The 22194-nt window shown below is 45.6% G+C and overlaps 1 protein-coding gene across 2 annotated transcripts in view; it reads right to left on the reverse strand.

Annotated features, from left to right (window-relative positions):
• The window catches only part of Capn13 (calpain 13), a 74605-nt gene that overhangs the window by 8371 nt on the left and 44040 nt on the right, over positions 1 to 22194 (reverse strand). The window contains exons 10-21 of one of the 2 annotated variants that reach the window (XM_028778992.1): positions 20843 to 20985; positions 17121 to 17132; positions 14620 to 14822; positions 13656 to 13692; positions 13210 to 13266; positions 10211 to 10268; positions 10068 to 10126; positions 8485 to 8553; positions 5745 to 5820; positions 3623 to 3751; positions 1833 to 1888; positions 848 to 906 (exon numbers count right to left, since the gene is read on the reverse strand). In XM_028778992.1, coding sequence (XP_028634825.1) covers positions 880 to 906; positions 1833 to 1888; positions 3623 to 3751; positions 5745 to 5820; positions 8485 to 8553; positions 10068 to 10126; positions 10211 to 10268; positions 13210 to 13266; positions 13656 to 13692; positions 14620 to 14822; positions 17121 to 17132; positions 20843 to 20985 — 926 coding nt within the window. In that variant the 3' untranslated portion in view covers positions 848 to 879. Of the gene's footprint in view, positions 1 to 847; positions 907 to 1832; positions 1889 to 3622; positions 3752 to 5744; positions 5821 to 8484; positions 8554 to 10067; positions 10127 to 10210; positions 10269 to 13209; positions 13267 to 13655; positions 13693 to 14619; positions 14823 to 17120; positions 17133 to 20833; positions 20986 to 22194 lie in introns of those variants that run through there. The other variant, XM_028778993.1, reaches the window with a different exon arrangement.

Genomic DNA, 22194 nt, shown 5'->3' on the forward strand with positions numbered 1-22194 from the left:
GTCTGTCTGTCTGTCTGTCTGTCTGTCTGTCTGTCTGTCTGTCTGTCTGTCTCTTTTCTGTCTCTCTGTTTCTACCTCTGTCTCTCTGTCCCTCTGTATCTATCTATCTATCTATCTATCTATCTATCTATCTATCTATCTATCTATCTATCTATCTATCTATCTTTTTTTCTGCAAAGGCCCAGGGAGTAGAGTTTCTATGGAAGCATGGTTAGAAATTTCCAGCACACTAGGTGCTTGTCTTTATGTAAGGAATACATAGCACTTGAAGATTCCCAGACAGTGGGAGCACAAACTCACAAGCTCTTCAGATTCTATAACATTGAGCCAGAATTTCTGCTATAGCAGGATTGGAAAATGCGACTATAGATGTTCTGTAACTCTGGTGTGTTCCATAAAGGTCAAAGAGGGAATGGCGCAAGCTAGAAGTATACATGCCAATAACTATCAGTATCTACTACTGCCCAAAGCCAACGAGGCAATGGTAGAGTAGCAGTGTCTGGCTCTCCTGTCCCTCAAGGTCAACTGTTTGTGTTGCTCCACGGTATTCTATTTTCAACATTTCTAGTCTCTGTCTGCAATGAGTCATCACCCGGAACATTAATTAAATGTTGTAAATTTCTCATTCACAACTTTCAGGCTGCTCTCTTCATGAACGTGTCTGGACAAAATCTGAGCATTTGGCCTTGAAACTCAGGAGCAAGGAGCGATGAGGCCTTGGCTCCTAAGAATCCACTCTCTGAAGTCTCTGAGAGGCTGTTCCCAGGGAGTCTTAAGTGCCATTCTTACAGAAAGTGTGGAAATGTTCACAGGAAGGGGAAAGGACTCTAATGCTACCATGTCTTACCTGGACCAGAGGGCTCTGCTGGACTTCTCACCTCAGCTGTACATGACCAGGTTCATCCACTGAGAAATAAACATCATTAGAACAAACATTCTCTCTTTCCACTCCTATCTCTCTGGGGTGGAATGCATGTATACCTACAATATGTGAGTTTGGAGGCAGAGGTTGACACCAGGTGTCCTCCTTACTTTTTGAAACATAGTCTTCATTGAATCTAGAGTTTATCCATTGGGCTAGGCTAGTTGACCATCAAGTTTCAGGGATTCTCCTGTTCTCTGCCCTTCTGGGGCTCTGGGATTAAAGGCACATTCCACCATGCCTGGATTCTTGTGTGGGTGCTATGGATCTAGTCTTAGGTCCTCAGGCTTGTGTGCTTAGTTCTTTCCTTACTGAGCCCCAGCCTGGTGGAACCAATTCTTAAAGCCAGTTCCTTTAATATGGAACAGGTCAAACGTGTACCATCTCCCTTGAAAGACCTTAGTTCAGCATCAATACCCTTTCCAGCTAATTTGACCCCCAGCATTCCGTCACAGCACATCCTTTCCCCTACATTTTAGGTAACTCCTCTACAGTCGTCCACTCTAGCAGCCGAGCAATCGAAGGGTACCTATCATTTTCTAAACAGCCCGGCAGACAGAGGTGTATGTGAGTTGACCAGTTGGCTGCTTAGGTGGCTCTAAAATTCAGGCTTAATGTACAGTGAGCTTGGTGAATTGTTCTTTACTTCCCTTTTGGATTTATGACTCCTACATAATCCTCTGCTTTATTAAGCTATTGGAAAAAAAATAAAATCTCTCTGCCAAGATCCTAAAGCAGCCTGGCAGCCTGCAATATATAAAGGCAGTAATTGGAGGCAGCTCCCCCTCCCCAGCCTGGCTGGCCTTTGATGGACTATTCAATACCCCAGGGAGAAAAATGCCCCTTGGAACTGGATCAGGAAAAGGTTGCTTGAGACTATGCCTGGTTCTGGGATGGGAAGATGCCTCACCTCCATTTCTGTCAGGTAGATGCCTTTGCCATCCTTGGAGAGGTTGTGGAATGCCTCTAGAATAGACAATGAAAGGTTTTGACTGACTTAGAGGTCATCAGACTTCGGTGTCCCCAGAATGTGCCTTTCCTCTGCCCTCCTCTCTGTTTCCTGTGGGGCAGCTTCTCCCAAGACAAATAGGATTATTCTCATCTCTCCCTTTCCAGACATCACATATCTTCCTTTTTCTTTGCCTTGTGTGTGTGTGTGTATGGGATATTATTTAAATGGGCACAGTTAGGATCTCCCTAATCTATTTCCGAACTCGAGTTTCTATTTCACCTTTTCAGGGCTGTATTCTCTCCATCTTCACTAGGAGCCTTGGCCTTTTCAGATGTGCCCCACGGCTATTGAGATATCAGAATCCAGGGGTGTTTCTGGACCCCACTCTACCTTTCTCTCATTCCCAACAGCTGTTTTGAACTGCTCTGTGGCTTGGGGCCTCACATAAAATTTTATTGAAAAAAAAAAAGTGCTATTCTGCTTAAATGTGTGGAAACCTCTGGCCTCCAACTTTGGATTTTTATAGCTTGAAGAAAGACTTTCTGCTCATATGTATTCACTTGTATAAAATTCTTTCAGTAGAGACCCAAATCCTCCATTGCATAACTAAAGAGTGAATTTAGTTATAAATGTAACCTGGAGAGGGTGATTTAAATTAACCTTGTTCCTGAGACAGAACCTGAATAGGGTGAGGAGGCAAAAAGAGAGTTGAGATATAGGGACAGAAAAGAGTGCAGAAAGGAAGACAGGGACACAGTTAACAGTAATGTCGCTGGTGGTTATCAGAGTCTGGTATTCTCTGGAATTTCTAGGTCCTTGTGTCTGAGGATTAAAAACAACAACGGCAGCAAAAAAAGACAGACATGTGGATAAGAGCAGAGGCAGAGACAGAGACAGAGACAGTCTATTGAGAAAGAATATACACCTGTGATGGTGGTCAGAGTTAATTGTCAACTTGACAGAGTCCAGAGTCACCAGAAGAAATGGATCTCTGGGCATGCCTATGGAGGACTATCTTGATTGTATTAACTGAGGTGGGAAGACCACTGTGGGTGGTACCATCCCCTGGCTGAGATCCTGGACTGTGTAAGTACAGAAAAGGAGCTGAACAGTAACATGCATCTATTGTTTTCTTCCCAGTTGTAGATGTGACACAACCAGTTGTTTCAAACTCTAGCTACTTTGACTTCTCTGACTGTGAACTATTCAGCCAGAATAAACTTCTTTTCCCTTAAGTTGCCTAGGTCAGAGTATTTTATCATAGTAACAGTAAAGTGAGACAACTTTCAAGAGAGGAAGTAGGCCAGAACTTGGAGGAAAGTTAGAAGCTCAGTGGCCTGGTGCTAGGAAGACAGCACACCTTTCTGTGTCCTTTCTATAACATCAATTACCTCATATATTTGCATAATATGATGGGCTTTCTTTTTTTATTTTTGAGAGTGCACTATATATTATATACTGTCTTTGGCTGGGAAGCTTTTCGGTCTTCTTCTTGGCTGACTGGTTTCTTTCATACATGAATCTCATAGCAGTCTATGTAAGGCTTTTGCAGACTTCACCCTCTGCCCCATTCCTTGCTACAACACTACTTGAAATCTCACTGCCCTGGCCCTCTTATATCACAAGTCTCAGGCAGGACACCAGCCTGGTTTCTGTACCCAGGTACTAGGGCATCAGTGCTTTCCTGGCCATCTATTGAGTTCATTGGTCACTGTGTAGGTCTACAGAATGCCCCCAGGGTCACTTACTTGCCATGGTTTCCAGCCGTATCAGGAAGCAGACAAGACTAGGGAAGCTGACCTGGCCAGAGCTATTGCTGTACCTGAGTGTCATGAGACTCAGCAGCTCATTACTGATGAAGACTCCTGAAAGGAATTCTGGGATGGGAAGGTAAGTTGGTGAGTGGAGAGAAGACTGGAGATGGGGTGGTTTTGTGCCTCATGAGGCTCAAGAAACCTACTAAGGTGGTCCAGTAGTCACCTATCTTATCCCCTACTCAAGTTCAATATGTCAGCCAGGCCTGCCTCACTCAGGGTCTCTCTCTCTCTCTCTCTCTCTCTCTCTCTCTCTCTCTCTCTCTCTCTCTCTCTCTCTCCCTCTCCCTCTCCCTCTCCCTCTCTCTCTTTTGAGTTTTGGCTACTGTGCCCTAGTGTCACAAGCCTGAAGCTTGGCCAGAGACCAACTCAAGAGACTCAAAACACTGACTACTCCTCTGAAAACACATTTTCTTTTCCAATAATTAGATAATCCTCATACAGCATGGAGGTGCCAGGACACCTAAGGGCTTTAGTTCAGTCATGCCTCTGCCAGGTTTTTCTTTGCTGGTGATTGTAAGAGGGAGATTCAGCTCTAATGGAAAGCTCTAAGGAAAGGCTGGGGCACAGAAAGGAGATCACAGCTCAGAACTTTGCCTCGGCTGGGAACGTGATAGGCATCTTGTCCTCTTTCTTCAGCCTTGTTGTTTGTATCTTTAGTTATAATCTTCAGGGAGGCCCTAACCACACAGGTGACAAGTGCAGAATGGCCAGCAGTTGTTGCTCTGGTGAGCAGGCAGACACTTGAAAGCTGATCCACCTATGCAAGGATGAGCTTGGTGGCCCGTGGGCCACATGCAACTAGAGGCACATTTAAGTTTTGTAGTAGGAGCCATACGCCTTCAGATCTGGCTTGAGTTTTCCTGATAGCCACCTGCTTTGCTTCTGAAAGCTTCTGAGCTAAGTTGGAAGTGGTCTCTATTTCACTCCCTTGTTTTGTTCTGTGGTCATTAGGCTCCTTTGATGGCATCATCTTTAACTGGTTCTTCAGTGGTTCTCCAAGTGTGGCCTCATGTGTCAGCCGCAGATACTATGCCTTAGAACTTGCTGGAAATGTACCATCCTTAGCACCCCCAGACTTCCTGAATCAAAAATGTGGGGATAGCTCTACCTTCTTTCTTAGTTTTAGCAAGCCATGCAAGGCTCTGTAGCGCATCTCAGCTCTGAGCATCTCAGCCTTCTGCTATGCTGTATACCTGTGATGCTGGGGTATAGCTGCTGACAATCAAAATTAAGGGAGGAGCTATGCTTAGAGAAGAGTGTTTTGTATCTCTACCACTTTCTATGCCAGGGGCATGGGAAGAAGAATTACAAAAGCACTATCTCCAGAGTTAACCTGGGGGAACATGATTCTATGGCTTATTAAGGAAGGTGGCCATTTCCTTCTGTAACCTTTATGTGATACATCTTCCCCACAGGTAAGTAGGGGTAATGATTCCTGTCCTTCCCAGTTCTCAGCCAAGTGGAGACAATGAAAGAAGATGAAGTGAACAGTTCTTGGTCAACTATGACGCACTTATGTACCCTAAGGTACTGTTATCAGTATCCCAGGACAGAAAGCTTGTGCCTACTTGAACCCAGCACATGCCGTTTGGTTTAATTTAGCTTTGAATCTTCTGTGAAGAGACAGAAGTAAGATTCCCAGCCTGCTTTGTTGGTATTTAACCCTGAAAACTCAGACAGTGAGCTGGAAACTTCTGGAAGATGAGCTCCCCTCCATTCCTGGGAGGTTGTCAGTCTTGTAACGCATCCCCCTCTCCCGCCCTCCCCTTCTTTCCCCATCAATCAGAACTGTGTTGGAGAGAAAAGGTGGGTGAATAAATTTATGGATACAAGATACAGGATAGCTCAGTCTGAGGGCAGGGAGCTGAGATCTGAGTCTGATGCCGGAAGCCCATCAGGATCAGTGTAGGTAGAGGAGGACACATAAGCTAGAGCTCTCTTTTCTCTCAGCTGCCCAGTCTCACCATGGCAGCCTTGCTTATGGCATGCTGGGAACACAGGCCTCACAATACCCCACAGCCTCTGTCATCCAGGCTCATGGGCCCCAGGTTACCTGTACTTTCTATGGCCTTCCATAAGTCTGAGCTGAGGAGAACTCCAGGGCTCCTCTGGATGTTCTGGAAAACATGCTGAGGGGATAAAAGTAGAAGGCTGTGAGGACTCACAGGATGTGGATGGGAAAGGTCCTGTACATCTATTCTCCATCTCCAAGGAGCCAGCTTACAGAGGTAGAGGGGGGAAGAGGAAAGCAAGGATGGCCTCACTCCTTAAGCCCGTCAGTCTGCTCATTACTGGACCTGAAGCTCCCCTCCTTCAACTGGTTCCTATTTCTTCTTCTCCCTCTAGACACACAGGACATTCAGCTGACTGTGGAGAAGCATGAGGTCTCTCCACAGCAGCGCTTCCTAACTTTCCTAACACTGCGACCCTTTAATATGGTTCCTCGTGTTGTGGTGGCTCCCAACCATAACATTTTTTCATTGTTACTTCATGATGGTAATTTTGCTATTGTTATGAATCATAGCGTGATTATGTTTTGATGATAGATGTTTGCCAAAAGGATTATGACCCACATATTGAGAAGCACTGCTCTAGAGAGCCTGTGTTCAGTAGTGCTTGAGTGTACAGACTTAAGAGATGGTCTGCCTGAGTTCCAGCTCAACCGTTGACCCAGCTTTGTAACTGACCTTTGCCAAGTTACCTCATCTTTCTAGGCCTCAGTTTCCTCATCTGTAGTACTGGGCTAGTTACAGTGCCTACCGCCTAGTCTTGTTATAAGAAACCAGTGAGTAAAAGTCTATAAAGTACAGATCATTTACTAATACCTAAGTGTGCTTATCATTTGCTCATACCTAAGTGTGCATGCTCACATACAAATCCTCTCGCTTGTATATTAGTGAGTGCTACATAGAGAAGACCAAAAGCAGGTTAGAGCCGTGTCCTGGCCCAAGCACGGGTGCAGGAGATAGTGACTGTAGCAGCAGCAGCCACTGTTGTACCCACTCTTGCATTTACTGGAGACTTTTTCTCTCTGCACAACGCTCATTGTAATCCTGGCCTACAATGCACTTCCTAGATGAGGAAATTGACCCACTGGCAAGTGTATACCTGGTTTTGGATAATGCTGGCAGCTCCCCAGGACTGAGCAGAGAGTACCTGACTGCCATCTATATGCTGCTGGCTCACAAAGGTGTTTCCACGTCAATATAGCAAATCCCAGATATGCAAGGCAAGGCCAGCTATGGGGTGGGGTTGGCAGTGGGGGTGGGAGTAGGCCAATGACTGTCAGATGATGGCTTGAGAGCCTCCTCTTGCCCTTATTTGGTTTCTGGTAGGTTTGAAGTTAGACACCAAGTGATTTCTATTACATTACCTTGCTCATTTAGTAGCTGACTGACTATGTCATTATTGAGTGATTCTGAACGCTGCTATGTTAAACATGTTGTGGAGGTCTCTGGGGGGAAAGATGAACATGAGGAAGAACCTGCCCTGGAGGATCTAGCAGTGTAATGGTAAGAGTTTCCTGTCAAACATTCTAGTGTCTGGTGAGAAGTCAAATGGCCGCCCCGTGTCCTCGACTCACCCCCCACCCTCCACCTCCTTTAAGAATCTTGGCATAGCTGCACAGGAGTACTGATTTAGCCTTTCAAAATGTTCAGAGACAGTGACATGATTAGTCATATGATATATTGGTGCTCTTTATTTTTTTAAAGCAGTTTGTATACATGTATATATGACTGACTGATTACCTTATTTATTGATGCACTCATTTATTTATTTGACATAGGGTTTCCTCTATGTTACCAAAGCTGGTTTTAAACTCATAATCTTCCTGCCTTGGCTTCCTAAATACTGGGATTACAGATGTGTGCCATCATACCTGGCCACATTATACTTTTATTTAGTTTGTATAAATATGCCTACTAAGAACACATTCTGGAACCTATTAACTTGATCTTAATGCTTTCCCTTTGGCAAGCTAATGTTTTCTTTTTTGAGTTTATTATCTTTCTCACCTATGTTTTCTATTGTCAATAGACATCACTTTTAAAATAAGGAAAAGTTCTTTTTCAGTGCAAAATATTAAGGCAGACAATGTGGCTTGCCCTACAGGTGTCTGCCAGAAGGTGAGGAGTCAGAATCGACAATAATCAGGTCATAGGGACTGGCAAGAAAGACTTGGCAGGGAAGGCATGTCTGAAGCTGCCTGTGTTCTTAGGATGGATGAGCAACGACCAGGCTTGAGGCATGGGAATGGGAGAGGAAGTGGGGCAGAGGAACAAAGCTTGACATTTATAGGGGACAGCAAGGCATCTTAGAGTTGAGTTTTAGAGGAAGAATGAGTAAAAATGGCCCCTTCTGAACTTAAAAATAGAGACTTAACTCAGGAGGTTTGTGTGCTGCTTTGAAGCATTCAGACTTTGTCCTGAGGGCAATGGAGGCCATACCCAAGCCATAGGTCAACTGTGTTTGTTTTGGTAGATCATCCACAGAAGCATCCATATAGAAAGAGATGGGTTCAGCCTACTGAGTGTGTCAATATATATCATGGCAGTTCTAGACACTGTCCATGGTAACCTCCTTCCTCAGCCTCATAGACCATTCTTCATCCGGCCACTCTGGTACTTTAGGCCTTGATTGTCTGTATATCTCCCTAAACAAAATATGAGGTGACTTCAAGGACAGGGTGATGTTTCCCATCCTTTCATACCCCAGTGTGGGACACCCAATAAAGATTTGCTCACCCGGGTTAAATATGAGTGTTAGTCATGCCACAGAGGATGGGACCATACCTGGCAGTGGATAAGACGATTCTGTAGTCTTGCAAACTCCTCCTGATCCAGCCGCCCATTCACTTTCAGCTGGAGGACGAGTTAAGAGCTAAGCAGTTCAGGGGGCGATGGGGAAGGGGAGCTGTTTGTCCTGCTAATGAAGCCAGAGCAAGCCAGAGCGGCTGGCTTCATCCTTCAGCTAGTAACCCAGTGCCATGTTGGCCCCTTGCCAGCTGGCTCCCACTCTATCTGAAGGTGACCTGCTTTAGATTTGTTTTTCAAAATAAAATGTATTGTTAGAAGGAAAGATCTCTGAGAACGAGGCATCAATTTCAGTTATATCCAGCAGAAGAGAGAGAGAGCCCCCAACCACCAGTTGGCTGGGCTCCCTGGCAGGGGAGGAGGGGGGGCGAATACACAGGAGCCTCGCAAATGCAGAAATAGTGTAGATAGGTAAATGTGCCATCCCTAGGCCCAATGTTGCTGGAATGCTTCCTGTTTATAAATGCTTCTCCTGTCACCCCTTTTGACAGGCAACTAATGCAGGGGAAAATAATTGAACTTTGAGAGCTACCACACTACCCTAACACTGGACCCTGGGGGAAGCTCTATTTCCAGCCCCCTAGTACAATGCACAGGTCTCTTCTACCCCTTTCTCCTCCTCCCTCAGCTGGGTGCTCAGGCCACAGGGCTGCAAGGGCCATTTGGATTCTTCTGTGTCTCCAAGTGACTCCAGACCACAGCCAGCTGAGACAGGGCTGATTTATGATTCCATCAAGAAGCCTTCTTGTTCTACAATGGCTGACTTCGAATTCACAATCGAGCCTTGTTAACCGTGTGAAAGAGGGGTGATCTGTCTCTCTGTGGAGACAGCTACAGCCTGGGGAAGAGCTGCCAGGCTTGGGATCCCTCCTACATGGCCAGTGTTTCTCCCCTCCCCCCAGAGGGAGGAAGGTTGGATAGAGGAGGAAGGCTCCTAGGAGAGAGTATTGGGATGAGGGTAACAGCAGTTAGTTTGGTTCCTAGTCTTGCTCCTCACGGCCATGAAACTAGGCTAGCCACCGAATTGTTTCAAGACCATTGTCTGCAGGTACAAAACCACCATGTGAGCCAAAGGGGGTTCCACTACTGTGCACTGCAGAACAAGAAGGTTTGTGAGCATTTGGTGGGTATCTTTTTAAACTAAGAACCATTTGAATAAGGAATCTGAGCAGTGAAGACTTCTCCAGTGTTGAAGGAAAGGGCGAAGGGAACGTAGCTCAGACTGGAGAAGGTAGCAGAAATCGAGGTTAGAACATGGATCATGGAAGCTTAAACTCCTATTTCAAATCTATACATAACCCCCAACTAGCTGTGTAAGATGGGCGAAAATGCTTAACCTCTGCGGCCCCTGTGTCTTCCGTTGTTCACTGGGATAATAGCTGTTGCATCTCAAGGGCTGTTGCAAGCATTACAAATACACTTCCTTATGATTCCCAGTCAGTAGTGACTATTGCTATGGCTGTTATGATAAGTTGGATTCTGGAGTGAACTGGTATATAATTAGAATCCCAGGGAAGCCCACAGGGGCAGGCTGCAGGGGAGATGGTGACTGTAAAGGATACATCCATCAGAGCCATGATGCTTTGGCACTGGTCCAAGGAGAAAGTGTCTCCTGGAGTCCCTGAGGAAGGAGAAGACTGAAGTGCCGTTGAGGGTGGCCACATGGGGAGAAGGGGGGAGCCAGCAGGCTTCTGAACTGACATACCTGTTAGGAACTCCTGGTTGAGAAGGCTCTGAAGTTGGGTGGCATCAATGTCCAGCCCCTGGTCCAAAATGCAGGAGAAAAATGGGTTGTGAGATGGGAACCAGGAACCAAGGAGCAAATCCCCCAACTCTGTAGCATCTCTCTGACTTCTGAGACTTTCCTTGCCATAGTACCTCTACCTGTTCTTTGTCCTGGGCCTGCCCTGGGTTCTGGCCATGTTGATAACTCCCTCCCTGAACATCCGTCATGATGGTTGTTCCTGACACCAGGCTCCTGGTGTGACCTCTCTCATACTGCCTCCCTCCATTTCTTATGGGACAAGACTCGTGTTTCTTCCTCTCCTTATCATGATGGCTGACACTGAGGGACCCCTCAGGAAGACTATAGCGGGATGACCAGTGCAGCTCATTTTCAGAAACACCATGAGCTGTGTGATGACTTTGTGTATGTGTGTGTAATAACAGGAGCTAAAAGTACTCAAAATCTAGGCTACTAGAAGCTGCTATCATAGAACATAATGCTTAGTCTTTTAGGTACTGAGGGAAAAAGGAAGGTATTACAGCTTCCCTTAGATCAAAACCAGAAAGCAACTACAGTCATGGATAAAGAGGACATTTTCTAGGCCTGCTCTTGGGGTGAGGTCATGGTCCTAGCTCTTCCCTGCAGACAGGCACCTGGAAGCCTGGTGGGTAGTGCCTTTGATGACAACTTTACAGAAAAGTATGGTTGTTGTGCTTCAGGGAGCTGGCACTGGAGTTAGGTTTCTCAGTGGGTAGACTTGTAGAGGGGCAGTCCATGTCTCAGAAAGTGCTTCCTAGGGGCCTTCTGAGATCAGCCCCTCACAAATAACAGCCCTCACAGCCTCCACACACTGTCCCTTCTCCTCATAACATTGACAGCACCACCTTACTCCTAAAGCAAGAGCAGCCCCATATCCTGTCCTTGCAAGGCCCCACAGAGAGAAGGATAGACTCTAAGCTGCCAATATCTGATGCTGATCCTCGGGCCATTTTTCTAACCTCATAGTTTTCAAATATCAGATAAGTTGGCTTTATATGCTCACCATCATCAACCAAGTTTTCTTCCAAAGAATCTTGACCCCTTACATATGCTAAGTAGTTAATATGCTAAGGAGGGACTCCCCACTAGCCAACTGAACTGAGAGCGTGGGCCACATGGAGTATCTACTAGCCAACTGAACTGAGCATGGGCCACATGGAGTATCCTCTAGCCAACTGAACTGAGCATGGGTCACATCTACTTCCTTCTCCATATTACACTAGAGCACACGTGGACCTGGACTCTACACCCATCAGAAGCATTTACAGAACTAATTGCAGGCATGGCAATGATGGTTACTCAGACAAGCTCCCCAAGAATTGCATGTAGGGATTGTGGAACATCAAAGCTTTGTGAGGTGGAGGTACTTGGAAGAAATATCCTCGGAGTTTGGAAACTATTTGCCAATTGAATTCATAAAGGAGAGTGGTTAGATCTGCTCTGTCTAATCCTGGAGAACATGATCCGTTTCTGACAGGCAGGCCTGTGTATGTCATCACCACTGCCATGGCTAGAAGCGACTAGCATCAATGGGTGCTGGTAATACTGTATAAATACGGCTGGTTAAAACTAATGTGGGGGACCAGGAGAGAGGGTACAGCGAGTGCATGAGAAATGCTTTGCTTTAAAATTTCTTGGGAGCCACAACCTCACGGGCTTGCAGGTTGTACAGGATGGTGTCAGGGGTGCCTTGCTCAAGGATGCCTGCCTAAGAAGTGACCTAGGCACAATACCCTGTCTGTCTTATTCTAATTCTGACCGACGTCCAATACCAGCTAACAATCACTCTAGAGAGTGCCATACATTTGGATGTTGCTTGGAAAAGTCCTGATTAGGGAGTCTGTACCATCCTATTATACGACAGATTATATTTTTATTTTAGAAGTACAGGTGCGTGGCCCTATGTGAAAATGTACCACCTGCCCTGAAGAAGCCCGATCTCAGGCATCCTAATCAGGTCCTGCTGGCCACCTCAGAGCAGCTAACCCAAGCTCGGGCATCTGCTCCAAGGGAGCTAATCTGTCTTAATTCAATCTGACAAAAATGATTGAGCACCTCCTCTGGGCCAAGGACAGTGATTGGTGGTTGGGGACAAGGAATGCATATGAAGTTGTCTCTGCCTTTGGGAACTCACAGACAGGGACAGCGGTCTTCTGGGTCAACCTTGTTTCAGTGAGAGCTGGCCTGAATCCTGTGCAAGTGCTGAAGGGCTTCTCTTTCCAACATTCACCCCTTATTCCAGCCACACTACCCATCTCCCCCCTCTCCTCTTAGTGTGTGGGTCCAATCTACATCTGAGATACCACTATGCTATTAGCCCTCTGAGTACAGAGGCAGGGGCTGGCATCCTTCCTTCCTCAGCCTTTGCCTGGCCCACGGTACAGAAAATCATCTATATCATTTTCTGCTTCCCACACCAACACTGTTATTAATGGTAAAAGGCCCATCCCACGAAACCGTTGGCAGTTCTTTTATCCCGAGGAGTCAAGGAGTTCTTTATAACAGTTTATTAAACCATTAGGAAAGCCCCATGTGCACATAGGTGGCTTGGCAGGAAGAGAGCTGTTGGGGCTTTCTGAAGCTGGCCGGCTCCAGGGAGGAACAGTGCCAGGTTTGGGGTGGGGGAATGGCCGAGCCAGAGAAAGAAAGATTTCTGCCAACTGCTTGTCTAAAGGCTTAAGCCACAATATATCCCTTACACACAGCTCATAATTATCTTCCTCTTGCCTAAGCTCTATGTTCCAATGGGATTCCACCCACATTGGGATATCACTTGTCTTCAGAGCTTGGCAACTAGAGCATCTGGGGATGGTCCAGGGATAGGAAGCGCCTAATATGATCAGGTCCTTTTTGCTCTGTGCATTCTGATAAGCAACTGGAGATATCTCTGTCCCTGGACTTTCCCCTTCACCATGGTCCATGGGTGCTAGATAGCATACCTGATCCATATATCTGTAGAAACTGCTTTTTTGGGATCCATTTTCTGAGAGACTTTCCTGGACCAAAGGGAAAACAGTTACATTAAATTTCAGGGAAAGAGGCCACTCATCCAGTACAACCTTGTTTTAGTGAGGGCTGGCCTGACTGAAGGATGCAATCAACCTGCCTGAATCCAAGACAGCAAGATTCATCTGGTAGTTGCAGGACTGAGTTAAAGGAAATCAAACTTTATGGAAGTTTTGAAACTAAAGTTTGTTAGAAGGAAGATACTTGGGTCCAGTCTGGTCTTGGAGGACTGGACTTCTGTCCCACCTCTTAGAGCTACCAATAGCTTATCATATGGTCTTCATTTTCTGTAGTCAATAGTAAGATCAGGAAGGAGAAGGAAGCTCTCGGGGAATGTGACATAGCTAACAAAGACAGCAAGTAAGACCTGCACACTTACCTTGAGGGCCCTGAGGTTGAAATTGATGCTCGGATTCCTAGAAAACCAGGGGAACAGTGTGACAAAAGTGACCCTCACTGTATTCCCAGGAGTCTACCTGTGAAGGACACCAGATGGCACCTAACATCTCTCACAAGAACGAGAAGAAGGCAGCCATGGCAATAGATACCCAATGATCATATGTTCATTTGGGGTAGACATGGTCTGTGTTTCTCACCATTGATTTGTTTATAATGAGATGCACATGGGTGGTGACTTTTACTGCCAGGAAGCAGGTGACCTTTGACTCATGGTCCATCTTGAATCGGCAGTGATAGCCCTTACACATGTCAGTGATGACCCTTACACATTTGCTTTCTTTACGTAGGTCTCTATGACTATAGTAACACCTACCTCAAGTTCAAGGGGACAGGACCTGTTGATCCCAATCTGACCTACGACTTAACATTCAAGGCCCTCTAGAATCAAAGCCTGTTTTCAGGTCAGTCTGTCTTCCTGGTTTACCCCGAATTCTGGCTATGTTTCAAACAAGTGAATATAACACATGGTATGATTTTCTTGTGCACACAACTGACAGCACTTATTCAACAAGCCCCAGGCTCCACTATGTCCTTGCGTCTTCTTAGGCTCTTTCTTCCCATTTGTATGGTCTTCTCCTTGAAGTTATTAACTTCTGTTTACCTTCAAGGACCAGCTCAAGTGCTGTTTACTCTGAGAAGCCTTTCCTAGTCTCTGTGGCCAGAAGCAGTCCCTTCATTCTGTCCTTTTGTATGCTTTTACATTGCTGTTGAGGTCGAGTTACTGATTCGTGGACTTTTCTCATTCCCCATTGTAGTTAGCATCTCAAGAGCAAGACTCATCTTGTGTCCCTCGCACTTCATGTGCTAACACATAATGCACAGAACACTGCTCACAAAGGTACACTGAGGTAGGCTAAATCACTGAGGACCTAATGCCTCAATACCTGTCCTTGTCTGGCATTTTGAGGAATATTCGGAGCAGGAATTCCACTTCTTTTCTGTGTGCTGAGGGAACCACTACATAGGTCCCAGGACTCAGGTGGAAAGACCTTGTGAAGTTGTACTTGGATGCATAGTCTATGCCCTGGGCAGCATTTCTAAATGGGGAGAAAAATGCAGGCGGCAATCTTTCCTGGAACTTCTGGAACTAGAAGAAATGAGATTATTGTGAGAAAACCCCTTCTGTACATGAAACCTGGCCGCTAGGACAGGCGATTCCCTTCTAGACCCTTCTCTGCTCACCGGAACAGCGTTTTAAGCCCTAGAAAATAAGATAGTGCTAACTCAGATTCAAAATTAAAAAATACCACTTCCCCTGGAAACAGCAGTATCTTATTTACCAGATGTGTCCCACTCCACCTGTTGTTTGTGGCCACACGAGTCTCAGCTGTGGATGTGGCCCAACACCTTTGTAGATGACAAAATTATGTTGCAATGTCAGAAGGCTGAACTTGGCAGATTCCAGACACTACAGTATATGCACAAAAATTTGACAGGTGATTTTATCTCACTAAATAGCATCCTGAGGTTCTGGTTTTCTCTCTTATTTATGCGCAAACAAGACATGGGAACTAGTGACACTGTTCCAGTGTTGAATTTCTTCTGGCGTCCCCAAAGCTCTATCTCCTCTAAACCTTTAATCATATGCTGCCATACAACTGCAGGGTTGAATTTTCTCCTCTCCCTCGCTTTCATCTCCCCAGCAAGAGCCCCGGGATTCCTTCTCATTGGGAAATAATGGGTCTCAATCATTTCCCTTTTATTTCAAATTTTCTTACAGATAAAACAATAAATATAATGCAATTCCTATTACCAGATGTCACATACATATTATATAATAAAAACCCCTTACTAAACAAATTTTCCTACTACATGTGAGCATGGAGATTCCATTTAGAGTGGTTATGCAGCATGAAATGGTTATTGATGGGCTCTGCCTTGGGTGGAGAATGGGGGCAATGGGGAGGTTTCTATTAGGAGACATCGGTGAGACTTAGGCGGGGGACAGGCTGCCGTCCCGGGTGTACAGCAGAGGGCAGGTGGAACCCCCACAGCACCTTTGCTCCTTTCAGTAGCAGCCCCCGTTTGCTTGGGCACCTGGTTTGCTTAGGTCCTTTTGACAGAAGTAATGGATGATGAAGCCAGTTCTTTTCCAAAACAGCAGCTATGCCCTCTGTCACTAGGTATAAATGTGTGTGCAGAGGTGTGTGAACAGTCTTCCTCCTACAAGTTAGGTTCAATGGCGCTACTTACCTGCTACTCCCCAACCCCATCACCTTTTTAAAAAGCTCTGTTCAGAATGGACTAACTCAGTGGCAGTGAGCGGTGTGACTAGGGAGTGAAAGAAGACCTTGGTCTGGTACTCGGAGGGGCTGCATCATGCAGATTCAGGGTCATGCAGCTACAGACCTGGTCCTGTTATTCTAATGGTAGAGTTTGTGCCCTTTGCTGGCTTAGGTCCCGGATGTGTTGTGTTCTCTAGCTCACAGAACTGGATCAGATTCATGCCATTCATTTGAGAGCTTCCCTCAGAGTCCTTCTAAGTTTTCTTCTGATGGTGGGGATACTGGGGACCCAGGCAGATTCTAAGCCCCAGCTTTGAGGCTAGGCCATGACTAAGGGACATACTTCTTTGCTGCCAACTTTTGGTCTGGATTTTTGAGTCCTTCTGCTCTTGTAGTTGCTACCCTAGGCACTGTTTACTTCTTGGGGCCTTGTAATAGCCTTGGGGTGGGGCACTGTTACCATCTGCTGGCTATGGCCGCATTCTGTTCCTTGTCCATACACTGCAGTTTCCTCTTGGCAGTAGCAGAAGGTTACTGCAGTGTTCACAGCCATAGCAAAGCAAGGTCTGTGCCAGTGATGTCAGGCCCTCTGAACTATACTGTCCCTTTCCATCCTTCCTTCTAGCCTTCAGACTCTTTTTTTCCCCCCAATCAATACTTGATCAGATCAGGTCAGGTTATTGGATCAAAACAAGATATCTATTTGCTTATGAGAAGAGGTAGGGGTATGTCTTGAAGCTATATGAAGCCTGTAAGCATCAGCTTATGGCAGTTTTGGGGACTAATTCAAGTGTCTGAAGGTCTTTCCTAGATACCCTTTACTACTGTCATCATCTTAAATGCACAGGAACCAATTAGATCAAGCTTCTCTATGAGGACCAAATGCATCAGGGTGCTTTTACAGTTGCATCCCCTCTTGGATGTTAAAAAGAAAATCCTGTGAGGTCCAACCATATACCAAGATGCCAAATCACCCATGCCAAGCCCTAGTTTGTTGATCTGTTTGGAGATGCTAAGCTGACTGCTGATTCAAGATGCAGCAAGAATGGACTTGAAGACATGAGTATGTGGGTAGGTCTGACACTTGGAAGAGATATAACAGTTTACCAAGGAGGAGCATCAGAAGTTAGGACGGCAGTGAGGACGGCAGTGAGACATACCTGAGAGTCTACCTGTGGAAGAGAAAAAAAGAGGCTTCAGGAAGCAGACACAACATAAAGACAACTGCCCTCCCATCCTAGCTCAAGGCCCATGCTATTCCTTGTGTGGTCAGCCTGTCTGGCACACAGAGCACATGTTGGTAGTGGGGACACATTTTTTCATTTATTGTGCAGAGTTGTAGAAAAGGAAAGCCATACTCGTAGGGAGCAGCAAAGGGGAGAAAACTGAAGGAGGAAGACTATCTGAGATGGGGCAGTGTCACCTTTCTGTCTTAGCAAGATGTGGTTATTGTTCATAGCTATAATGGTGGTCTAGGAAGAAGCGAGAGGACACAACAGGAGCAGAGAGAAGACACAGTCTCAGTCAACGGCAGATTTCCCAGAGTCAGGCACAAATGCCTTAATGTGGAGAGCGCCAATGACAGGACAGCTTCTTCAATCTCCTTAGACAACTGTAAACATGATAGGAGTTTGTTCTATGGATATCCACTTGTGGAGAATGTATGTGCACATATAAATGGGGGAACAGCTATGTTTCTCTCATTCCATCTGGTAGAAGGGCACAGTTTCATCTTTATGGCCCTCTACAATGTTAAGAGTCCTTCTATGTGACATGCAGGCTATTCACTACAGTCCTTTGAACAGATGCTCCAGTCCTAGTGCATGTGTATGGAAATGGAGGCTAGGCAGCAACAGGGCAGGGAACAAGGCAAGCTGCGTTGCTTCCCTTGGACCAAGCGCAGGCCTTCCCCGTTAGCCTGGGTTCTGATTCCTTTCTACTGTGAGCTGAGGTCCTACACATGCAGACCAACCACTTGATGGGTGACATTCCAGCCATGGATGCTGGGAGTGAGGTGTTAAACCCTGGCCTGTGGTAGGACCTTTAGGGAATGAGGACAGAATAGCATGTCCTCTTGTCCCTTTTTATTTGTCCTGGCTTTTTTCTGCCTGTTCACACACCACAGGTATCTGGTTGATGTAAGACAGGATGGTGTGCTCACAGCTGCTGGAGACTCGCAGGCTCCCGCTAAGCTTGGGGCCCCATTTTAGCTGCATCAGCATTAAAATTGCTCAGCCCTAGGGGTTTCCAGAAGCTGGATGCTGGTGAACTCACTGATTATTTCTGGGTGGAATACAAAAATCTCTGAAGCATCTTTTAAAAAGAAAACATTAAAAATTTTGCTTATGGGCGTTTGCCAGCATATACAGGCATGCACCAAGTTCATGCCCATTTCCCAAGAAGGAAGAAAGCATTAAAAACCTTGGAACTGGAGGTATAGACAGTTGTGAGCTACTATATGGGTACCAGCAACCCAACCTAGGTCTTCTACAAGAGCACTCTTAACCATTGAGGAATCTGTCCAGTCTCCCAAGTATCTTAGGAAGAGATCTAGACAGGTCATTGGCATTTAAGTCAATCTGGATCCTGGAAGGACCAATATGATCACAGGAAGTCTAAGAAAGTCTCTGGTCTGAGAGGCAGCTGAGAAATAACTCATCTCTGTACAGAGGAGAGAAGGAAGCTTGGAGAAATGTTAGAAGTAGAGTTGATTAAAACCTCACTGTAGCTCCTGAACCATACGAATGTTTGTCCATTGGCTGTGGGTGGGGTCATCTGAAAGTGAAGCTCAGAAGGTAGGTGGGAGCTGCTCAAGATGGTTCCACAGCTAGACATGACCCTACAGACTGGCCTATCTGGCTACTTCTGGGCTCAAAGATTTGCTGCAAGTAATGCGTGATTATTCCAACCTCTTTTGTTTAATTAACAGTCGAGCATGGGTGTGACTGGGTACGTGTGTGTGGTGAGGTGGCTGGAATGAAGGTAAACGGTACACTCATGTGGGAACACCCAGATCGCAAATCTTTTCAGGCTGAAGATGTGATATTTGACTTCCTCAGCTCCTGCAGTAGAAGCTTGCGTGTTTTCCCCCACCAAAGTGGAGGCAGGGGCTGGGTGGCAATTCAAATGACAACGGTCTATTATTGCATCCATAGAAGATGTTCTCTGATAGTTGGGGCAGGCCTGAGACAACCTAAAAGCATCGTGTTGAATCCAAACAGTCTCTTCTGTTGGAACGCTGACTCTTGAATTCAGTAAAAGTAGTAGGAATAGGTAAAGGTTGTGAACTATGTTAAGAGAGAAGAACCCAATGGGCTCTCATTCCAGACTGTGCCTACAGGTCCTGAGATCAAACTCTACCCATCACCCCAGCAGTTGGGAAGATATTTCCTTTTCTCTGAGCTTTGGCTTTCATATCTATAAACGTGGGGATAGCCATAGTCTTGAGACACTAAATGAGAACATGCATGTGACTCTACAATACCACATCCATGACGTCTCCTCTCTAGCAAGAGCCACAGCTGTGAGCAGCTCAGTTCTCAACGAGCAGAGGAAGCAGGGAACTTCTCTGGCCACAAATGGGCTGAGCTCAATGTCTTTGAAATTTGCTTTGTCTCAGTGAGCAACGGAAGTTGCTCTGGGATGCTAAACCCATCTCTAGTCTAGTGTGTCAGTAGGTTTGTGAGCTATGTGACAGGTGCATCTGACCTCATGCTTCAGGAGCATCTGACATTCAGTCTTAGCTTCACCATTAACTCTAGCATGCCACTACATATATCTGTGTACCAGTTTCTCCAACTCTAATGTGAGAAGAGGGAACTACTTACACCTCAGGGATTTATAGTCTTAGTTGTATAACAAGGCTACAGGATGGATGACATGACAATTACTCGCTCTACCTCTGGGATGCTTTCAATTTCTTAGAAGAGATAGCAGAGCCATTAGATTTTCTTTGTAATTTTTCTCTTTTAAATGGTGTTTTTTGTTTTGTTTTGCTTTGTTGTTTTTAAAAGAGTTTCTTAGTTAACTGTTTCATGGTATGTGTATGTGCTAGCATTGGGGAGAGCGAGGGAGCTGGTTGGCAGTCAGAGGAGGAGAGGAATCTGGGCTGAAGGGAAAACCTGGTTTTGGATGAGCAGCCAAACAGGTCTCATATGTTCACCACTGAGCTGAATCTGGGCTTTAGTCTAGAGTCTAGACCTAGACATAAAAGGAAAAAAATTCACTGAATTTAAACGTGTGTGCATGCGCACCTGAGCGCCTTAAGATCTTCTTCAAATTTTAACCAATGATCTTCAAAAGCGACCAAAAGAGGCAGGCTCTGAGGAACTTGTTAAAATGCAGACTGTTACACTCTGAGCATAAGATTCTCAGATTCAGGAGTTATGGAGCTGGTCCAAGAATCTGCATAATTGTAGAAGCTGGTCTTAGACGTGAATGCTTCTTGGGATCCAACCATTAGATTCTGAAGCCTACCTGCAAAAGCTATACTATACAAGTGGCAGAGGTAAGGGACATCTGCCATTTAAAACGTGGTCAAGAGGCTGGAGGGAGGACTCAGGGTTGAGAACAAACGCTGCTCTTGCAGAACTCTATTCCCAGTACCTGCATGGTACAGCTCTCAACTGCCTGTAACGTTAGCTCCAGAAGTATCCAACCCTCTCCTGAACTCCGTGAGCATCTGCATTCACACGTGGACATACCTACACATAACTATATCCATAATTAAGAATAAAAAATTTTAAAAAGTCAAGTCTGATTCTCCTTTAGTTTACATTTTTCTAAAAACATTAGAGCTGGACATATGAGTGCCTTTGGGCTTTACCTAGCCCAAAGTGTACACAGTATCTACAAAGAACAAGACCCAAAGCACATTGCTTACCTTGAACACCTGGAACTGTAGTGGAAATATCTCCTCTTCTGTCTTCAGACTTTGTGGCATGATTGTGAAGGCCACAACGACATTGTTACCTTCAGTGGGTTCTTCAACACCAAAGAGGTACTGCACATCCCTTCCCTGTCCTCCTGGAAGGGAAAGAGCCATTACTGGGGCACAGACTACCCCTAGGCCTCCCAGGACACTGTTTATAGTGTTAAGTTTAAACTCTGGAAAGATAAGGCCCAGGCCACCACAGACATAGTCAATACTTATGAAACAAGTTCTTTATATTCTAAGCCTCAGTCTCTTCTTCTTAAAAACAGAAAAGGTAATATTATGCTTAATAGAGCAAAAATGTCTCCTAAACTATAAGTTCAGCCCCATTCCTTTGTGTGTGTGTGTGCGTGTGTCTATGTGTGTGTGTTTGGGGGTGTATCCAAGTGTGTATGTGCACATGTTTGTGGAGGCCAGACACCACCCTCATGTTTTCATTCCTCATGTTCTACATATTGTTTTCTTTTGTTTTGTTTTGTGTTGTTTTGCGTTGTTTGGTTGTGTGAGACAGGGAGTCTCATTGGCCTAAGACTTGCCAGCAGGCTAGGCTGGCTGGCTAGTGAGCCCCAGGAAACTGTCTGTCTTCACCTGTCTCCACACTGGGATTATAAGAGCCCCATCACCTTGGCCAGCCCTAAGGGCTATTTAGTAAAATTACAGAATCTCCAAGTGTGCATGAACTTACTGTACTGGTAATAAAAATCAGAGCCCAGAATGGCATCCATCACCAAGTACCAGTGAAGACAGAAGGAAATAGGTGGTGGGCTGGTCATGCACACTGCCCTTATACCCGAGCACACTTATCCCAGTCAGAGCACATGGAACTATTAGACTCAACTGCATGAAGCGGTGCAGGAAAGGCAGGATATAGATGAGTGGATATTCTTCAAAAGACATGGGTCACAACAGATGAGCTCTGGAAGGTGATTAGGGAGACACAAAAGACTATCATGGTCATGGCCTTTCTATGAGTACTGAAGAAGATGACAATTAAAATGTACTTAGCAGTATTTAGCAGGCACTCAATTGATTAGTTCCTTCCTTCTCTTCCTTGTAAGGTATTCCTATAAATGGCCTTGCTGTTTAAGTCAGACTAGTTCACTGATTCTCGTTATATCCAAGGAAAGGGGCTTTTGTAGTGTAGTCAGGCCGGCACTGCTTGGGGAGCTGAATAAGTAATGACTCAGCAGTTTTGTACAGTCTACTCCTGGCCAACTTGGTGACAAGGTTCTGAGTAACAGACCGATCCCAAGAGAACAGAAGGAAGCACACCTTAAGGTCTGGGGTCATTGAAGGAAATC

This window comes from Grammomys surdaster, unplaced genomic scaffold, assembly GCF_004785775.1.
Source record: "Grammomys surdaster isolate TR1022 unplaced genomic scaffold, NIH_TR_1.0 343, whole genome shotgun sequence".
Taxonomy (NCBI): domain Eukaryota; kingdom Metazoa; phylum Chordata; class Mammalia; order Rodentia; family Muridae; genus Grammomys; species Grammomys surdaster.